Raw genomic sequence first — 13,689 nt, 5'->3', positions numbered from 1 at the left:
TTGACCTAGCCTGTGCTTTTGCTTTCGGCGACACTAGTGCTTCAACGGAGTCACCGCATCAACACCGAGTCTGCCTTGTTTTCGTGCTGTGAACCTGCCTGACGACTATCTGAAGATGAAGCGCCAACAGATCGACAGAGCAGAGGCCACATCCGGCCAAAAGCAGCGGCGGCTGGAGGAGAAACCAGAAGAGAAGGGCGCCGCAGGATGCTGCTCGTCTGAGGACGCTGCCGCCCTTCTGCAGCCGCACATGGCGGATCTCGATGGCATCCAGGCAGAGCTGCAGAAGCTTGAAGAGGAGTGCGCGAAGCAGCAAATGCTTGTGCAGAAGGAGTTCGACGAGAAGAAGAAGCCAGTGCTGGTTAAGCGCCAAGAAATCATCGACAAAATTCCCGGCTTCTGGTGCCGGTGCCTCCGCAACCATCCGCAGTTGGCATACCTTGTCGAAGAGGACATCCCGGTCCTGGAACATTTGAAGCGGATCGACTTGGATGACAACATTGACGAGCATGGCTCGTACAAGATTAAGTTCGTAAGTCGCTTGCGGGGATGCCGGCGATTCGTGTGGAGAACTGAAATAGTGGAAGTAGTTTTTTTGTGCACGTGGAAGGTCGGTCGCGTGGACAGGTGCTATATAAATTATTCGTAAGAGCGAAAAAGCACAGCGAACTGCGAGGTGTAGGCCTCACACAGTGTTAACGTACCTGCAAAACGTGCACACGTGCCTGAATCCGAAGATGACACAGTAATTCAGAGCTTTCTCGACAGAAGGATGCATCAAGGGGCTACTGAATATACACAGGCCGCTCTGGCGCATCCACTCGGAAGGCTCTGCGTGGCATCGTGCGTGCATGGTCTACACCCGGCGAGGGGAGCACCGTGAATATTGACGACTGTGTTACCTTACGATGGTATCGGTTTTCCTGGTTTTTAACGTGTAACTGAATCTTGTTTCATCTTCTTTACTGATGCGCAGACGTTCGACGAGGGCGCCAAGGCCTTTATGGAGCCTCTGGTTCTGGAGAAGCATGTGCAGTTCCGCAACGATCCCTGCTGTGAAGAAGTCGTGAGCGTCACAGAGATCACATGGAAAGACGGCAAGTCTCCAGTGGCGGCCGCAGAGGCCAGACGTGCAGAGAACGGGGACGAAGACGTGGACGTCGTCTCTTTCTTCGAATGGTTCACGAAGGAATCGAGCGACGTTGCATCTGGAGTTGAAGTGGGTGAAATTATCCGCCGCGAAATCTGGCACGCGCCCGTGCCCTACTTCCTCGATGAGGTCGCCGATATCGATGATGAAGATGACGATGATGAACTGAGCGATGACGACGAGGATGACGAAGATGGTAGCGACAACGCGAACGAGGAAGACGGAGGTGAAGACGACGAAGAGTAGAGTACGTTTTTTACTTCTGATAGAAGAAGGATAACGCCTCTCGCTTTGTGTGTCTGCTTTGCCTTGGGCTCGCCAGGCTGGCTGTAACACACGAATCCAGGCCCAAACCCTGTTCTTTTGCAGGCCCAACATGGGAAATGAGCGCGGAGTGGGAGGGACGACTCATGCGAAGTCAGCAACGTGTCAAGGCTGTCAATCATACTTAAATTGGCGTCGGTAGAGCAATTGCTGTGCTTCATGGATCCTTAGGGTTAGCTGTGTGTAAAGTTGTTCTCTGTGCAGTGCACTACCGGGTTTTCTGTTCCAGTTGCGAAATGCAAGTCTGCCTCATGCGGTGGAAAGTCACGCGGCGGATCGTCGAGGCGTCCGTTTGCGCAGCGATAACGACCGGCCGGTCTTTTCACTGTAGGCCTTCTTTCGACACTGACGATGCGCTCCTGTTCCTGGCAGAGGGGAGGAGACACGGATGGCACCAGCGAGGTATCCGACACATATCTGTGTTGTGTTAAAGTATATTCTTCGCTACAGTGTGCATACCTTCCAACGCTTCGACTGTCTTTGCAGCGGGTCCTGCACATTTCTATCGTCTACGCCAAAGCACGGATTCTGTGCAGAATAAAAAGAGCACCACCGCTCCTAGCATGCAGGCGACGCGCTTATCGTTGATTCGGGCCCTGTTTGCACTTTGCTTCTTTCAACGCACGTCGCGTATTGTGTAACGCAATGAGATCGAAGTGGTAATTTTAAGGACCGTTACCAGATGGGTTTCCCCAGCTTCCGTACGTACAGTGTTCCTCTTTACGGCATTTTTTCTCCCGGCCCCGTTCGGGGTGCTGGGATACGCGGTTATACATGAAGCTACACAAGCACAAATTGTAGCAGTAAGCCTTGCTATGAAGCTACGTACCTCGCCGAAGATTTGTGGGCGTTGTGCTGACTCATAGTGGTACCCGTGGGACCTGTTTTCTCCACAATAGGGAATACTCGTGAGTTCCGATGCAGCAAGTCACGTTCTGCCCCCTCGCTCACAACCTAGTCGTGTCCACATCCCTCCACCTCCCCCCCCACCAGCAACAACGACTCCATCAGCCGGTCGCTGTGCTTACTCGGTTGTACGCCTAGCTTCTGCCCATTCGCGTACCTCCTAAAGCCTGAAATTCCAGAGGAGAACGCGAGGCCTCGTGCTGTTGTACCTATTCCTACGTGCGCTTATCACTGCAAACGCCCCCAGAGAGTTGGGTGACGATGTACGCGCGTGCTGGCCACCTGGTGCGTCTCTGCTAGACCTTACGAGTATTGAGTACAAATATTGCATCGGTGTAGGACTTGCAGACTACGGCGAGTCGTACTATGCCCCCATTTGTGATGGACTATGGAGTCTTTTAACGTAGCGCTCTTTTCTGTGCGTGCCTAATGAAAAGATACGCCGCGCTCTTTCTCCCTCCGCGTAGACCTTCCCATACAACGCCAGGGCAGAAGTATCACTCGCTCTGGAAAATGCGCGAAACGGGTATCATAGCCTGTGATCACTCCGGATAACTTGACTTCTCGAGCACAGCATGTAACTTCCGACTCGTCCGCGTGCAGCAGGCTTACTGAGGGGATGCAAATTTCCAACTGTCACGCTTGCAGACACCGCTCTGAACATCTCTCCCTACTGCGACCCTCTCTACGGAAAACTGCCCCGCAGTCCCACTGGTGGCAGATGCGACGACAACGACCGTACGCAGCTGAGCTGATTCCAACCTTCTCTATTAAAGCAGCGCCTTTTTTTACGGGACGTGTCACGGGGGCCAACTCCGGGGTCTGCTGGTGCCCACCTGTCCTTGACGCTGTGTCGCCAGACGGTCTCGACTGCAGTCAAAAGTCGTGACGTCAGTATGAAAGCATATCCTTCTAGCGAACATTGAAATTGTCCAAGCTGCCACCTGTTGAATTATTTATCGAAAAATATTTATACCTAATTATTTAATAAAAAAATCAAAATATCAACTGTCGCTTTTTCCCCTCTGAAGGCAGCTACTAATCTTCGGCTTGGTAAAACTATTACTTCACCAGCTAGCTAACTAGATATGAGCTTTCTTTGGGTCCGCAATCGTGTCCCTATTGCGTGGTCGGGCTCTGGACGGGCCGGCACAGGAGTCGCATGCTCTTCCCCCTGGGTTCCCCTATGTATAAATTTTTCCACGAAAAAACTCATGAGCCTCTTTCGGCAGCGACGCATGCGTTCCCTAGTCTACCGCGGTTGGCCAGGATCGCAGCGGGCCTGGTCATCCCACAGACGCGCGTGACATGAGATCGGTACTGGCAAGCAAAAACACAGACCTGTCGATTCCACCCGCACACGTCACTCCTCCCAAAATCCAGACTTGTGCTCTGTCACGCTGGATTGTTGTATGGTGTATTTCCTTCATTCAGCGACACCACACATATTGCCCCGGAGGGCACGCCTGCTGTCGACTGCTGACTTCTAACTGAGCAGAATATAAGACGGCCACCGTCGAGGCCAGGTATGCTAACAAGAACGATCCACGTACGGTAAGGAAGGTCGCTCCAACAGGTGAACACCCGGCACCAACGTGAGACAGCCCCTGTACGGTAGAAGAAGACGGATTGGCGGACAGCTGCAGAGAACTGTAGTGGCACTGCCATCTGTTGGCGAGCCGCTTCGAGAGTTCCCCCCCACACAGTAGAACAGAATGTGCTCACGAAGAGGTGTGCCAGGCCACGGCCTTCAATCACAGCTGCTGATATTCCGAGGTTTGGGAGAAATTCACAGAAACGTGACGAGAATGATATGGAGAGAGAGCAGAAGAAAGAAGCTGAAAAAGCACACGATAGGGTCCCAAACAAAACTTGTGGCGACGGGTGGGAAAGGTAATCCGGCGAAGTGATGGCAGAAGATAAAGAAGCAAGTAAGGACTCCTCGAAATTTCTGCAGAAGACTACCTCGTCGGTGCTGGATTCCACGTTTCCGGTATTCGAGTCCAGGAGCTCGAAAAACGGTCTCAGCGTGCCATGCAAGGCTGCAGTGGACCGCTTCACAGAGCAAGAGAACGAGTCTTGAAGCGCCTGCACCAGACAAGAGGGAAGGCGTGGCTCCTCATCAGAGGCGTTGGTAGCCATCTTTCCTCCTTCTTCTGCATCCTGCAACAAGTATATCTGAGACGAGGGTATGGAGCAGCAAAGGGCTGACTTGTGTGACAGTTTTTTTCGTGACCGATATGCAGACAAACAGACCTTGCTTATGTTCACGCTGAGGCCCCCGTGACTTCGTCGCCATAAGCCAGTTCCGTTTCGCCGTCTGTGGAAGTGCCAGAAGACGGCACGAGCTCTCCGCTTGTGTGAATCGCACTGCCCCTTCTCGCGACTGATATGGACGTAGTCTCTCTTGTCGCCTACAAGGCAATCGGAGTATGTCAGCGGTTCTGAAGTTGCGCTTGGCGCAGCATGCGGATACTTCACGGCGGAACTGAGGCGGCGGAGCGCAAGCTTAGAGAATTTGGCACTGGCAAAGGGCATCAAAAAACAGTCTCTTATCGAGTAGGCGAAAGCCGACAGAAAACCTCGGAGAACATCGCCGGGGAAGTTGGTGTTCTCGAGGTACGACAATAACACGTCCAGGAAGCTGCGGACGGCCGCTTGCAGGCTCGTGGAGAGAAGAAATAGTAGAAGACTGTCGAGAAATAAAACAAAGGCGCAATGTGTATTTACACATACGCTTCTTGGGTTTGGAAGTACTGTTTCTGATGCACTTCTAATAAGCCCTATTGCCAGGATGATACCCACTGGAAAGGCCTGGCCCGCACCGGCAAAACGAGAAAATAAGAGAGACCAAAGCGCGCCTACCGCAGCGCCGGAGCAATCAGCCACGAGCGATCTGACATTCCACTCCTTTGGATGCCTAACAACAATCCGAGACAACACCAACGACCCACAGTAAACGGCAACTGCGGACGTGACGTGGTTCATGACCATTACGGACGGCGTGGTGATAACGAAGAGCACGCCACATATGAAGGCGCCGCATGCTTGAGATAGTAAGAATATGAGTAAAGCGGAACTGCCCACGATTAGTACAGCGGCTACCTGGCCAATGACGATCGCCGGTAATACACAGTCGAAAAAAACCGACGAGACGCCCTCCAACGAGAAGGACGAGTTCGGCAAACTCATCTGCAGCCATGCCCGTGCCAGCTTCCGTGCCTCCGAGGTTGCGGCTGGACTCGAGTGAAGACATGCTGTAAAGCGTTTGGCGCTGTAACGCTGTTCCGTGAAGCCACCCGTGCTACAGCCCATTTTCGCTCTCCTGGTGAACATCTACTACAGAAGATGGAACTACACTAGCGTCAAGGTAGACATCGGGTGCCAGTATGCGACCAACTCTCTCGGACACACACGTGTGAGCACCTTCGAAACCGCCTTGCACACGGGTTCGAGAAGGGGACACTTGGAGCCGTCGAAGGGGTTCTCGGGACATGTGGTACCATATACTTGGTCTCGGTGGAAGCAGTTTGACAATGAAAACCGCCGCACACGTAAAAATCGGGCATGCAGGCACCTATCAGCGTCCGTATGGCAACCATCACCGCGGTATAAGTAGAAATGAGGTTACCGGGCACATCGACCGACCATCCGGATATGCGCTTATCCCGCGCGATACTGCGACTGTATTCCGGGCGCGGGAGACGAACAGACACAGTCGACAGCGACGCAGTGGTGGCAAGATAGGCCCGACTCTGCCGTGCGAACCGGCGGCGCACACCGTCCCACTCACTCGTTCCTCCATACGCCCATGAACTCCGACAAAGAAACACAAGAACTGAAAACAATTGTTACACGTCGAGTCAGTAATACACCAATGGAACCGCTTTTTGTCACTCGTGTCCGCCGTTGCTGCACAGTTTGACCCGGAGGCAGGACTGGTGAAGCGCAATGGGGGAAATCTCTAATTGATGTCTCACCAGTGAACTTTTTAATAACCTGATCGAGACCTCTGTTCCTCCAGTTGCTTTGATCCGCACGGCCATTGGAGCATTGATATGCTGGTCTTGCGGATGCGCAAGCATTTGCTCGCATGCGTGTGTGCGCGACGGTCTAAGCACTCGTGTGAGCGCGTGAAAGAGTACCAGCCATATTATGATCTCCATGGGACAGAGAATGAAGATGCTAAATCAACTACGCCGAGACTCACTATGGATGACTCGAAGGTGACAGCTAACCACCAATTCAGTAGGCAACACGCTTAATAACACGTGATGAGTACCTGCACTAAGGAGCGCACGCTTCCGAGAGGTCACAAAGACAATTGTTTCAGCGGAGCCCCAGATACACAGCAGGCGACTAAAGAATTGTTGAAAATAGCTCCCACAATCCGGCCTATATCAACAATAAAACTGTGTGGAAGCTGATGTCCCCTTATTGGACGAACGCTGCTGATTTTCCTGTTGACAACCTACAAGGCGTCAGTACGAGTAAGCAGTGTGCACACAAACATTAAAGCAACATTGTAATGTTAGCCAGTCCACTCTGACTGATTGCAGCTGCTTACAGCAGAGATAACTTCTAGCTACCGTAGGGATGTGACGATCCCGACTGAAATTCCACATGACATGAGACTAGAAAGGGAAAGTTACTTCACCGCACGAGAAACCGGATATTTCTTGACCGTGAAGAAGCGACTGCTGGTGGAAGAGTGCGATTATTATCAGACTGCTAGAACAAATGATAGATCTGTGCCGCAGTGAAGTTTCGTCCCGCACCCCGACAATACCGGCGAGCACTTCTACGGAGTTGTGTCCTTTGTGACCAGCAGGAATGACGCGGGCCAACTGCGCTACGCGATGAACGAGGTGGGTACTTGCAGCTACGACGTACCAACCACTTTCTGGCAGTCCTGCTTTCTGGTCGAAACTAGAAATTCCTATGCTGTAGAAGACTTACCGCTGAAAGGTATATACAGTGCGATGGAATGATCTACCCGAGACTTCATGCCACCACTAGCTCCTTGCACTACCCGGTTCATGGCGAACTTGCCGGGTGTGCGGTAGTGTGCGTGAACGACCGAATGCAACGGTATTTTTTTACGCACGTATATATCTGGAGACGGCAGAAAGCACGTACTGACGGCCGTGAGAGCGCATGACCTTAAGAGCCAACCGTGGCTCCGGTTTCCAACGTCCTCATGCCCAAACCACCGCGTTCAACGGCGACCCCAAATTTCCCTAAAGTAACGTTATCCGACGCCTCACTCATAACAAAAGGACGCGATCTCGCGTTTAACGTGGTATAGGCTTTGGCGCTAAGGCAGCTTTCGTAAATACAGAGTCGGCGCCCGTGTACGCGCCAACGCCCCCAGAACTCATTTTCGTCCTCGCCGTGGTTTCCGCATAAGGGCACCTCGTTAGTCACTCGCTACGGTTTCCTGTTCTCTTGGGACTTCCAAATACTTAATGAAAGCAAGTCTCACACCACAGCGCCGATGGAAGCTTGATTGTATCAACTGTTCTGCGAGTTAGACACATGCTGCATGCTGGCGCGCGTTGCAACGGCGGGAGTCTCATCCTTCCGCCGGTAGCCTTTTCGCTGGGCACGCACACTGCTCCTTTGTGATCGGCCGCACCGTCTGCAATAGATTAAATTGTCAAGCGGACAATGTTATTGGTGTGTCGCGCACTTTCTGGCACGCTAGAGTCGTGCGAGCTACCACGCTGACCCACAAAAACCATGGGGGGTCGCTGGCGAAGTCCATTTCGTGTCAAAGATAATCCGTTGCTGGCATGGCGGCGGTGTACACGCGGCTGCCACACAGTCGTCACAAAACGACGAATAACCGCTTCGACGAAAGAAGACGTCCGCGCATTTTCCTCAGAGTGTGACCGGAGACCTATCAGCTCGGGAGCGGCACTAAATGCCTCTCAGAATGCAGACATGCGCCAACTGGTGGCGAGCACGGAAACGTGCAAGCTGTCCGTTGAGCCACACTGCAGGGCAAGTGGAGCCCCATCCCTACACCAGTGCACCGGTCAGCAATTACCTGAAACGTTTCCGCGTTCTGTCTACATACACATGCCCTTCTGCATGACACGTTGCCACTTCTGTGCTTTTCCGGTGACACTTCTACCCTCGACCCCTACGAACGTACACGGGCAATGGCATCCCCTCCAGGAACCGCGAACCGACCCAAACGACAGCTGCAGTGCTTCAATGAAGTGGGTATGCGAGGGTAGTTCGACTGAGGGTCCAAGTATCATTTCCCCGCGTGCCTCTTCCGACGAGATAATGGAGTTGTACGTTGAAGCGCTATGCGAAGACATCTCGCATTCGTTGCGCGGATGGACGTCAGGGTCAATGGAGAACGAGGCATTCTCTTGGCTTATTCCGACGCATCGCAGCCTACGGGAAATTCGTGCGCACTCAAGACGTCCGATCGAGGACGAAGGACTGCTTAAGGCAGAAACACGTGCTTCTTTGCGGAGGTCCGTCGCGACATGCGACTCAGGAAATGAAGACATACCACGGTCTTATGCTCCGAAGGAACAAACCATCTTTCGAAGCATTTATTTTGGAGGCGGAACACCGTCGCTCATACCACCTCCTCTCCTGGAACGGGTTTTGAATGTCCTGGACAAAGAAGCTCGTCAGCTGTCCCCGGCGGGTGCGGGGAGCTTTCGGCCTCCAATACATAAACCACAAATCGCTGGCGGCGATGGCGTTGAAGACACGGTGTGTCAACTGGACGCAGAAATTCAGCATGATAGCAATTCATCGGGCATTGGCGCCCGCAGGTTAGTCGAAGAGCTCAGCATTGAAATTGAACCAAGTGAGCCCCCCCTTCGTACTGATGATAGCCTTCGACCTGAAACACCTCTCTAGAAAAGCCAAAGTAAGAACACTTCCGCCGGAGCTGTAGAAGGCTGACAATGCGGAGATGTGAGTGCGTATGCGTTTCACGTTCAGTGAGCCCCAATGTCAGTGGCTGTTCAGGAATGACACTGCGTACACGAAGTCACCAGCTTTTCGCGCACCAGGGAAAGCAACTCTCGCGCCAGTCTATCTATCTATGTCTATATCCATGTCTATATCTATGTCTATATCTATGTCTATATCTATATATCTATATCTCTATATTTATGTCGATATCTATAAATATCTATATCTCTGTATCTATATCTATATGCCTCTATATCTATATCTCTATATCTATATCTCTATATCTATATCTCTATCTCTATATCTATATGTCTCTATATCTATATCTCTATATTTATATCTCTACATCTCTATATCTATATTTCTCTATATCTCTATATCTATATCTATGTATCTGTATCTATATTTATATCTATATATAATCTATCTATATGTATCTATATCTATATATCTCTACACCCGCGCCAGGCAAAATGGACTGCAGATCGTTCACTTGGGGGCGGGCGGAGCGAGACGAGTTCCACGTGGCGCCCTCCCGGTCCGCAGCACGCAGGTGCTCTCTGCGTCGCACCCAGAATGTGGAGATGTCTATCCTTTTGCGAGGGTCCGAGTACAGGAACTTTTTGGAACCAAAGTGCGGCGCCGTTGCAACTGATGCCCTCAGGTACCATCGTCTCCGAGAAACAACTGGAAACACTGGTGCAGCTCGGATTCACGCGATTTAGCGTCGGTGTGCAAACGTTCGACGACACTATTCTGAAACGTTTGGGGAGAGCGAATACTCGCGCTGCGAATATCCGAGTGCTGCGTTCCCTGCAAAAACTTGTTCACGAATACAAAGGACGGGGACAGAGACTTTCTATATCGACCGACGTGCTGCTGTCGTTTCAAGGGCACGAGCAGCTTCTTGAAGACCTGCGACTGTGTACGGACCTTGGCGCCTCCCACATATCGCTTTACGGAATGCAGGTGAGAGAGCGGGGACTTATTCCGGAGGCAGAGCATCAACTGCACACAGACACACTCGGAAGTGGAGCGACATATTTCGCCATAACTACGTTATCTGCGAAGCTGCCGGGCCGGACAGCAGTGTCGTGCCGTGCAATATGCTTTACTGGTGTCCGCGTTTCAAGGACGTGGCAACTGATCCAGCATGCCTTGTCACTGTCAGATAGAACGCAAATCCGTGTTCGGGCGAACGCTGCCACGAGACCTGCCGACTGAGGATGAAGCTGCTGATCTCCTCATTGAAGCGCACCAGTAGGTCAACTGCACGAGTCTGGCCAACATTCACTGAGTTTTTCGTTATTTCTAGGAAAAGGAAGAGGGGCCGGCGAGCCGCGTTTAAGCCAATCAGGTGACCATGTGCAACACGAGCCTTCAGTTACTCAATATAGACGCAAGGGGAAAAGATTTGAGACCTGTTCCGCGGCGTAGTTTGCATCAGCATGGAAACTATGCTGACGTCTCAGTCTTCCCTCCCGAGGGCAACTGTTCTGCCAGCACAATGTAGAGACTCGTCGTGTGTGACGTGTCTTTCCGCATAACGCGGTGAAGCGACGCGAAGCGACACGCGGGGTAGAGATGCTTTTGAATTCTTCAAAAGCTGATGCCAGCACTGGAGCGCCCTCTGTCGAGTCAAACACCCGCCGCTCAGCGGGCATATGGCGCCATCGCGACCTGCAGGTGGCTCCAGTTCTCTATATCTGAGCCGTCGCTTTCAAACATTTGCATTCACTTGATTTTCAGGTGGCTCCTTCGTCACGGGTTCGAACACTACGAAGTCTCTTCTTTTGCCCGGATCGATGAAGACATCCATCGCGCTCGCCGGCGCACGGACGTGTTCGGGAGTGTGGTGCGGGGGGGCGGCGGAGAACAGGGCCATCGCTGCTTGCATAACGAGGCCTACTGGCGACTGGAACCTTTCTTCGGCTTCGGCATGGGCGCCTCTTCACTCGTAAACCTCCACAGGTGGACGAGACCGGACAGGTTAGTTGCAGGGCACGCACGAGCTCCAGGCGGTTTCGCAGGTGTGCCGGAGCTGTTTCAAACTGCCAAGTATGGCAGCCACAGCGGGCAGCATCGGATCCCGTGAGCGCGCCGCCAATGCCGTCCCGACAACGTTTTCGTCGCTGTCACACCACTTATACTTAAGCGGCTTGATTTGTTCCCAGGCTAGGGCCTTACCTGAGATGGGTGCGAGGCCCTCTAGCGCGCGAGGGGTTTTTCGCCGCAACCGCTACTCCACCAGCCCTGCACAAATGCCCGCCGCGTTATCAAGGCAGACACCTGTTACGCGAGCTTGGAGTGGGCTGTTTCGCTATCGGGATCGGGAATCGCGATATCTTCCATCAGGCAAGCTTCCAGCGGGATTCAAATCACTCTCTTGAAACACGCTCAGCTGCACAAGCCGGTGTTCGCACTCCACAAGCCGTGAAAACACTCGACACCTTTTCGGCCTCAAAGACCGCAGAGGCGCCTGCCCCTCTGGACAAGGGGAACGACTCCAGTATTCTGCCAGCGGAAGACCAAGCGCCGCTGCCGTCTGAACCATGCCCTCGTGGGACGTCGTGTCCGGCGGAGCGCTGCAGCGGTGAAGAGGCTGTCCTGCAGCGGACACACCACCAACTGGCGGTGGAGGCCATCGTGTCTGCGCTGCGCACCGACGACGGCGTCGACCTCTGTGCTCTGGCTGACTTGGATCGGATGCTATTGAGCCGCAAAACTGAAGATAAGTGCGGCTTATCTACGAGCGACGGGATTGACGTGCCGGAGTCTGCAGAGGGGCCCCTGCTCCAAGGGGTCGCCAAAGGCGTCCGGAACGCCCTGCGTGCGGGTACGGCGGAGATTCTTGTGTCCGGACAACTCCCGGTGGGGTCCGCGCTTGAACGCCTGCTGACGAAATGGAAGGAAGACCAGAAATCACCGTCTGGAGGCGCAGAAACGACTTGCGGGGAGGCAGTGGTAACGAACGGCGCTGGGCGTGCGAGCTGCGCCCGCATCTTGCGTGACCTTGATTCGGAATCCGGAGCACCAGCAAGCGCCAGCCTGGCCGTTCACGAGAAATCGTCGCAGTCCTCAAACGACGGTGAGCCTGTAGACCGACTCTGCTGTGAAGGGCTATCGTGCGACGCTGGCAGCGTGAAAGACAGTGACACTGTCTTGCGGGTGGCGCTGACATCAAGATTGGTGGACTCGGAATGCCCCCGGAGCGGTGAAACTACATCGGATCTAGCTGTAGGGGACGCGACGGAGAACAGAAGGTTGCGGCAGCCCACCCACGAGCTTTCGGCTCGGCTACGACTCCGGGCCCCCAGAGGGTTTCTGGTCAGCAACGATATTCTCAGCGACATTCTCTGTGCAATCGACGAGTGCGAGAAACGAACCCGGCAGTACTGACAGTCGCTACTGTAGACTGTTGGTAAGGACTGGTATGCTGTAAAATGGGCATTGTAGCCCCCCCCCCTTCACGACGCGCATAAGTCACTGTGCGATCGGGTAGAGCATGACACTTCACGGCGTACGCTTCTTCACGATACAGCACAAACGAGATACCGTTGGCCCCCACCCTCTCCTACTCCCACACCAGTGACGGCACACCGGTAAAAAAAGCAAACATCTACACCGAAAGTGTGCCGTTCGGGGGTTTGAGCGCCTGAAGTGCCTGTTTTTGGTGACAACGCTGTACAACAAGTCTACTCTCACAGCAGCCCTTTCAGTAGGGTGCGTATTCCTACTGTAACACGACGCTACTGCACAAACGTAGGATAGCTGGCGCTCCGTCCGCCGGGCTTCGCACGCGACGAACAGTAGCCGCACATCAGCTGCCCTAAACTGTAAACCCGAGAAACGTGACACAGCGTTGAGTCTACGTGGTTTTGGATTCGTTCCTGGAGCTCGGTCTCTCAGCGCGTGGCAATGCATCCTCCCACCATCATGCGAAGCCGGCCGAGACCTACAATTGCCCGCTTGCTACGCTTCTACCGAATGCACTTGGCTTGCATCCTCGGGCTGACACGCGAATGGCTTTCGAATGCAGATTTCTGAAAGACACACTACAGTGCCTATTTCCCAATAGCTACAAACATGGCCACGACACGTGAATCGGCCACTTGCTCCCACGGGTTGCACATTTTGCGTCCTCTGTCAGCGGAAAAAGCATTTCCTCGTGCTTGAGCAGCCTTAAATCACCAACAAATGAGTCGAATTGTGTTCTGAATCGGTTGTGCGGGACTGTGGCTGCCTTGCGGCCGGATGTGATATTCAGGGGTAGGGTAGAACAACCTATCATTCGCAGCAATTGCCTGTGCTTCCTGCTTTTTGCAGAACCCAAGAAGCACAGGTCATACGGCTTGGTTCGA

At 53.2% G+C, this 13,689-nt stretch overlaps 2 protein-coding genes across 2 annotated transcripts; both read left to right on the top strand.

Annotated features, from left to right (window-relative positions):
• Positions 1 to 115: 115 nt before the first annotated feature.
• BESB_021270 (putative nucleosome assembly protein (NAP)) lies at positions 116 to 1,396 on the top strand (the record flags this gene model as incomplete). Its single annotated transcript, XM_029360836.1, has 2 exons — positions 116 to 532; positions 977 to 1,396. 2 exons carry the CDS (start codon positions 116 to 118, stop codon positions 1,394 to 1,396), a joined length of 837 nt encoding a protein of 278 aa, XP_029216195.1.
• A 7,350-nt stretch (positions 1,397 to 8,746) lies between these two features.
• Positions 8,747 to 12,727, top strand: BESB_021260 (radical SAM domain-containing protein; the record flags this gene model as incomplete). The annotated part of the gene is made up of 5 exons (XM_029360835.1): positions 8,747 to 9,218; positions 9,993 to 10,297; positions 10,500 to 10,588; positions 11,078 to 11,317; positions 11,503 to 12,727. 5 exons carry the CDS (start codon positions 8,747 to 8,749, stop codon positions 12,725 to 12,727), a joined length of 2,331 nt encoding a protein of 776 aa, XP_029216194.1.
• Positions 12,728 to 13,689: the final 962 nt, after the last annotated feature.

Source organism: Besnoitia besnoiti, chromosome XI (assembly GCF_002563875.1).
Source record: "Besnoitia besnoiti strain Bb-Ger1 chromosome XI, whole genome shotgun sequence".
Taxonomy (NCBI): domain Eukaryota; phylum Apicomplexa; class Conoidasida; order Eucoccidiorida; family Sarcocystidae; genus Besnoitia; species Besnoitia besnoiti.
The sequence above is the reverse complement of the archived record's forward strand: the minus strand, read 5'-3'. Positions and strand labels throughout refer to the sequence as shown.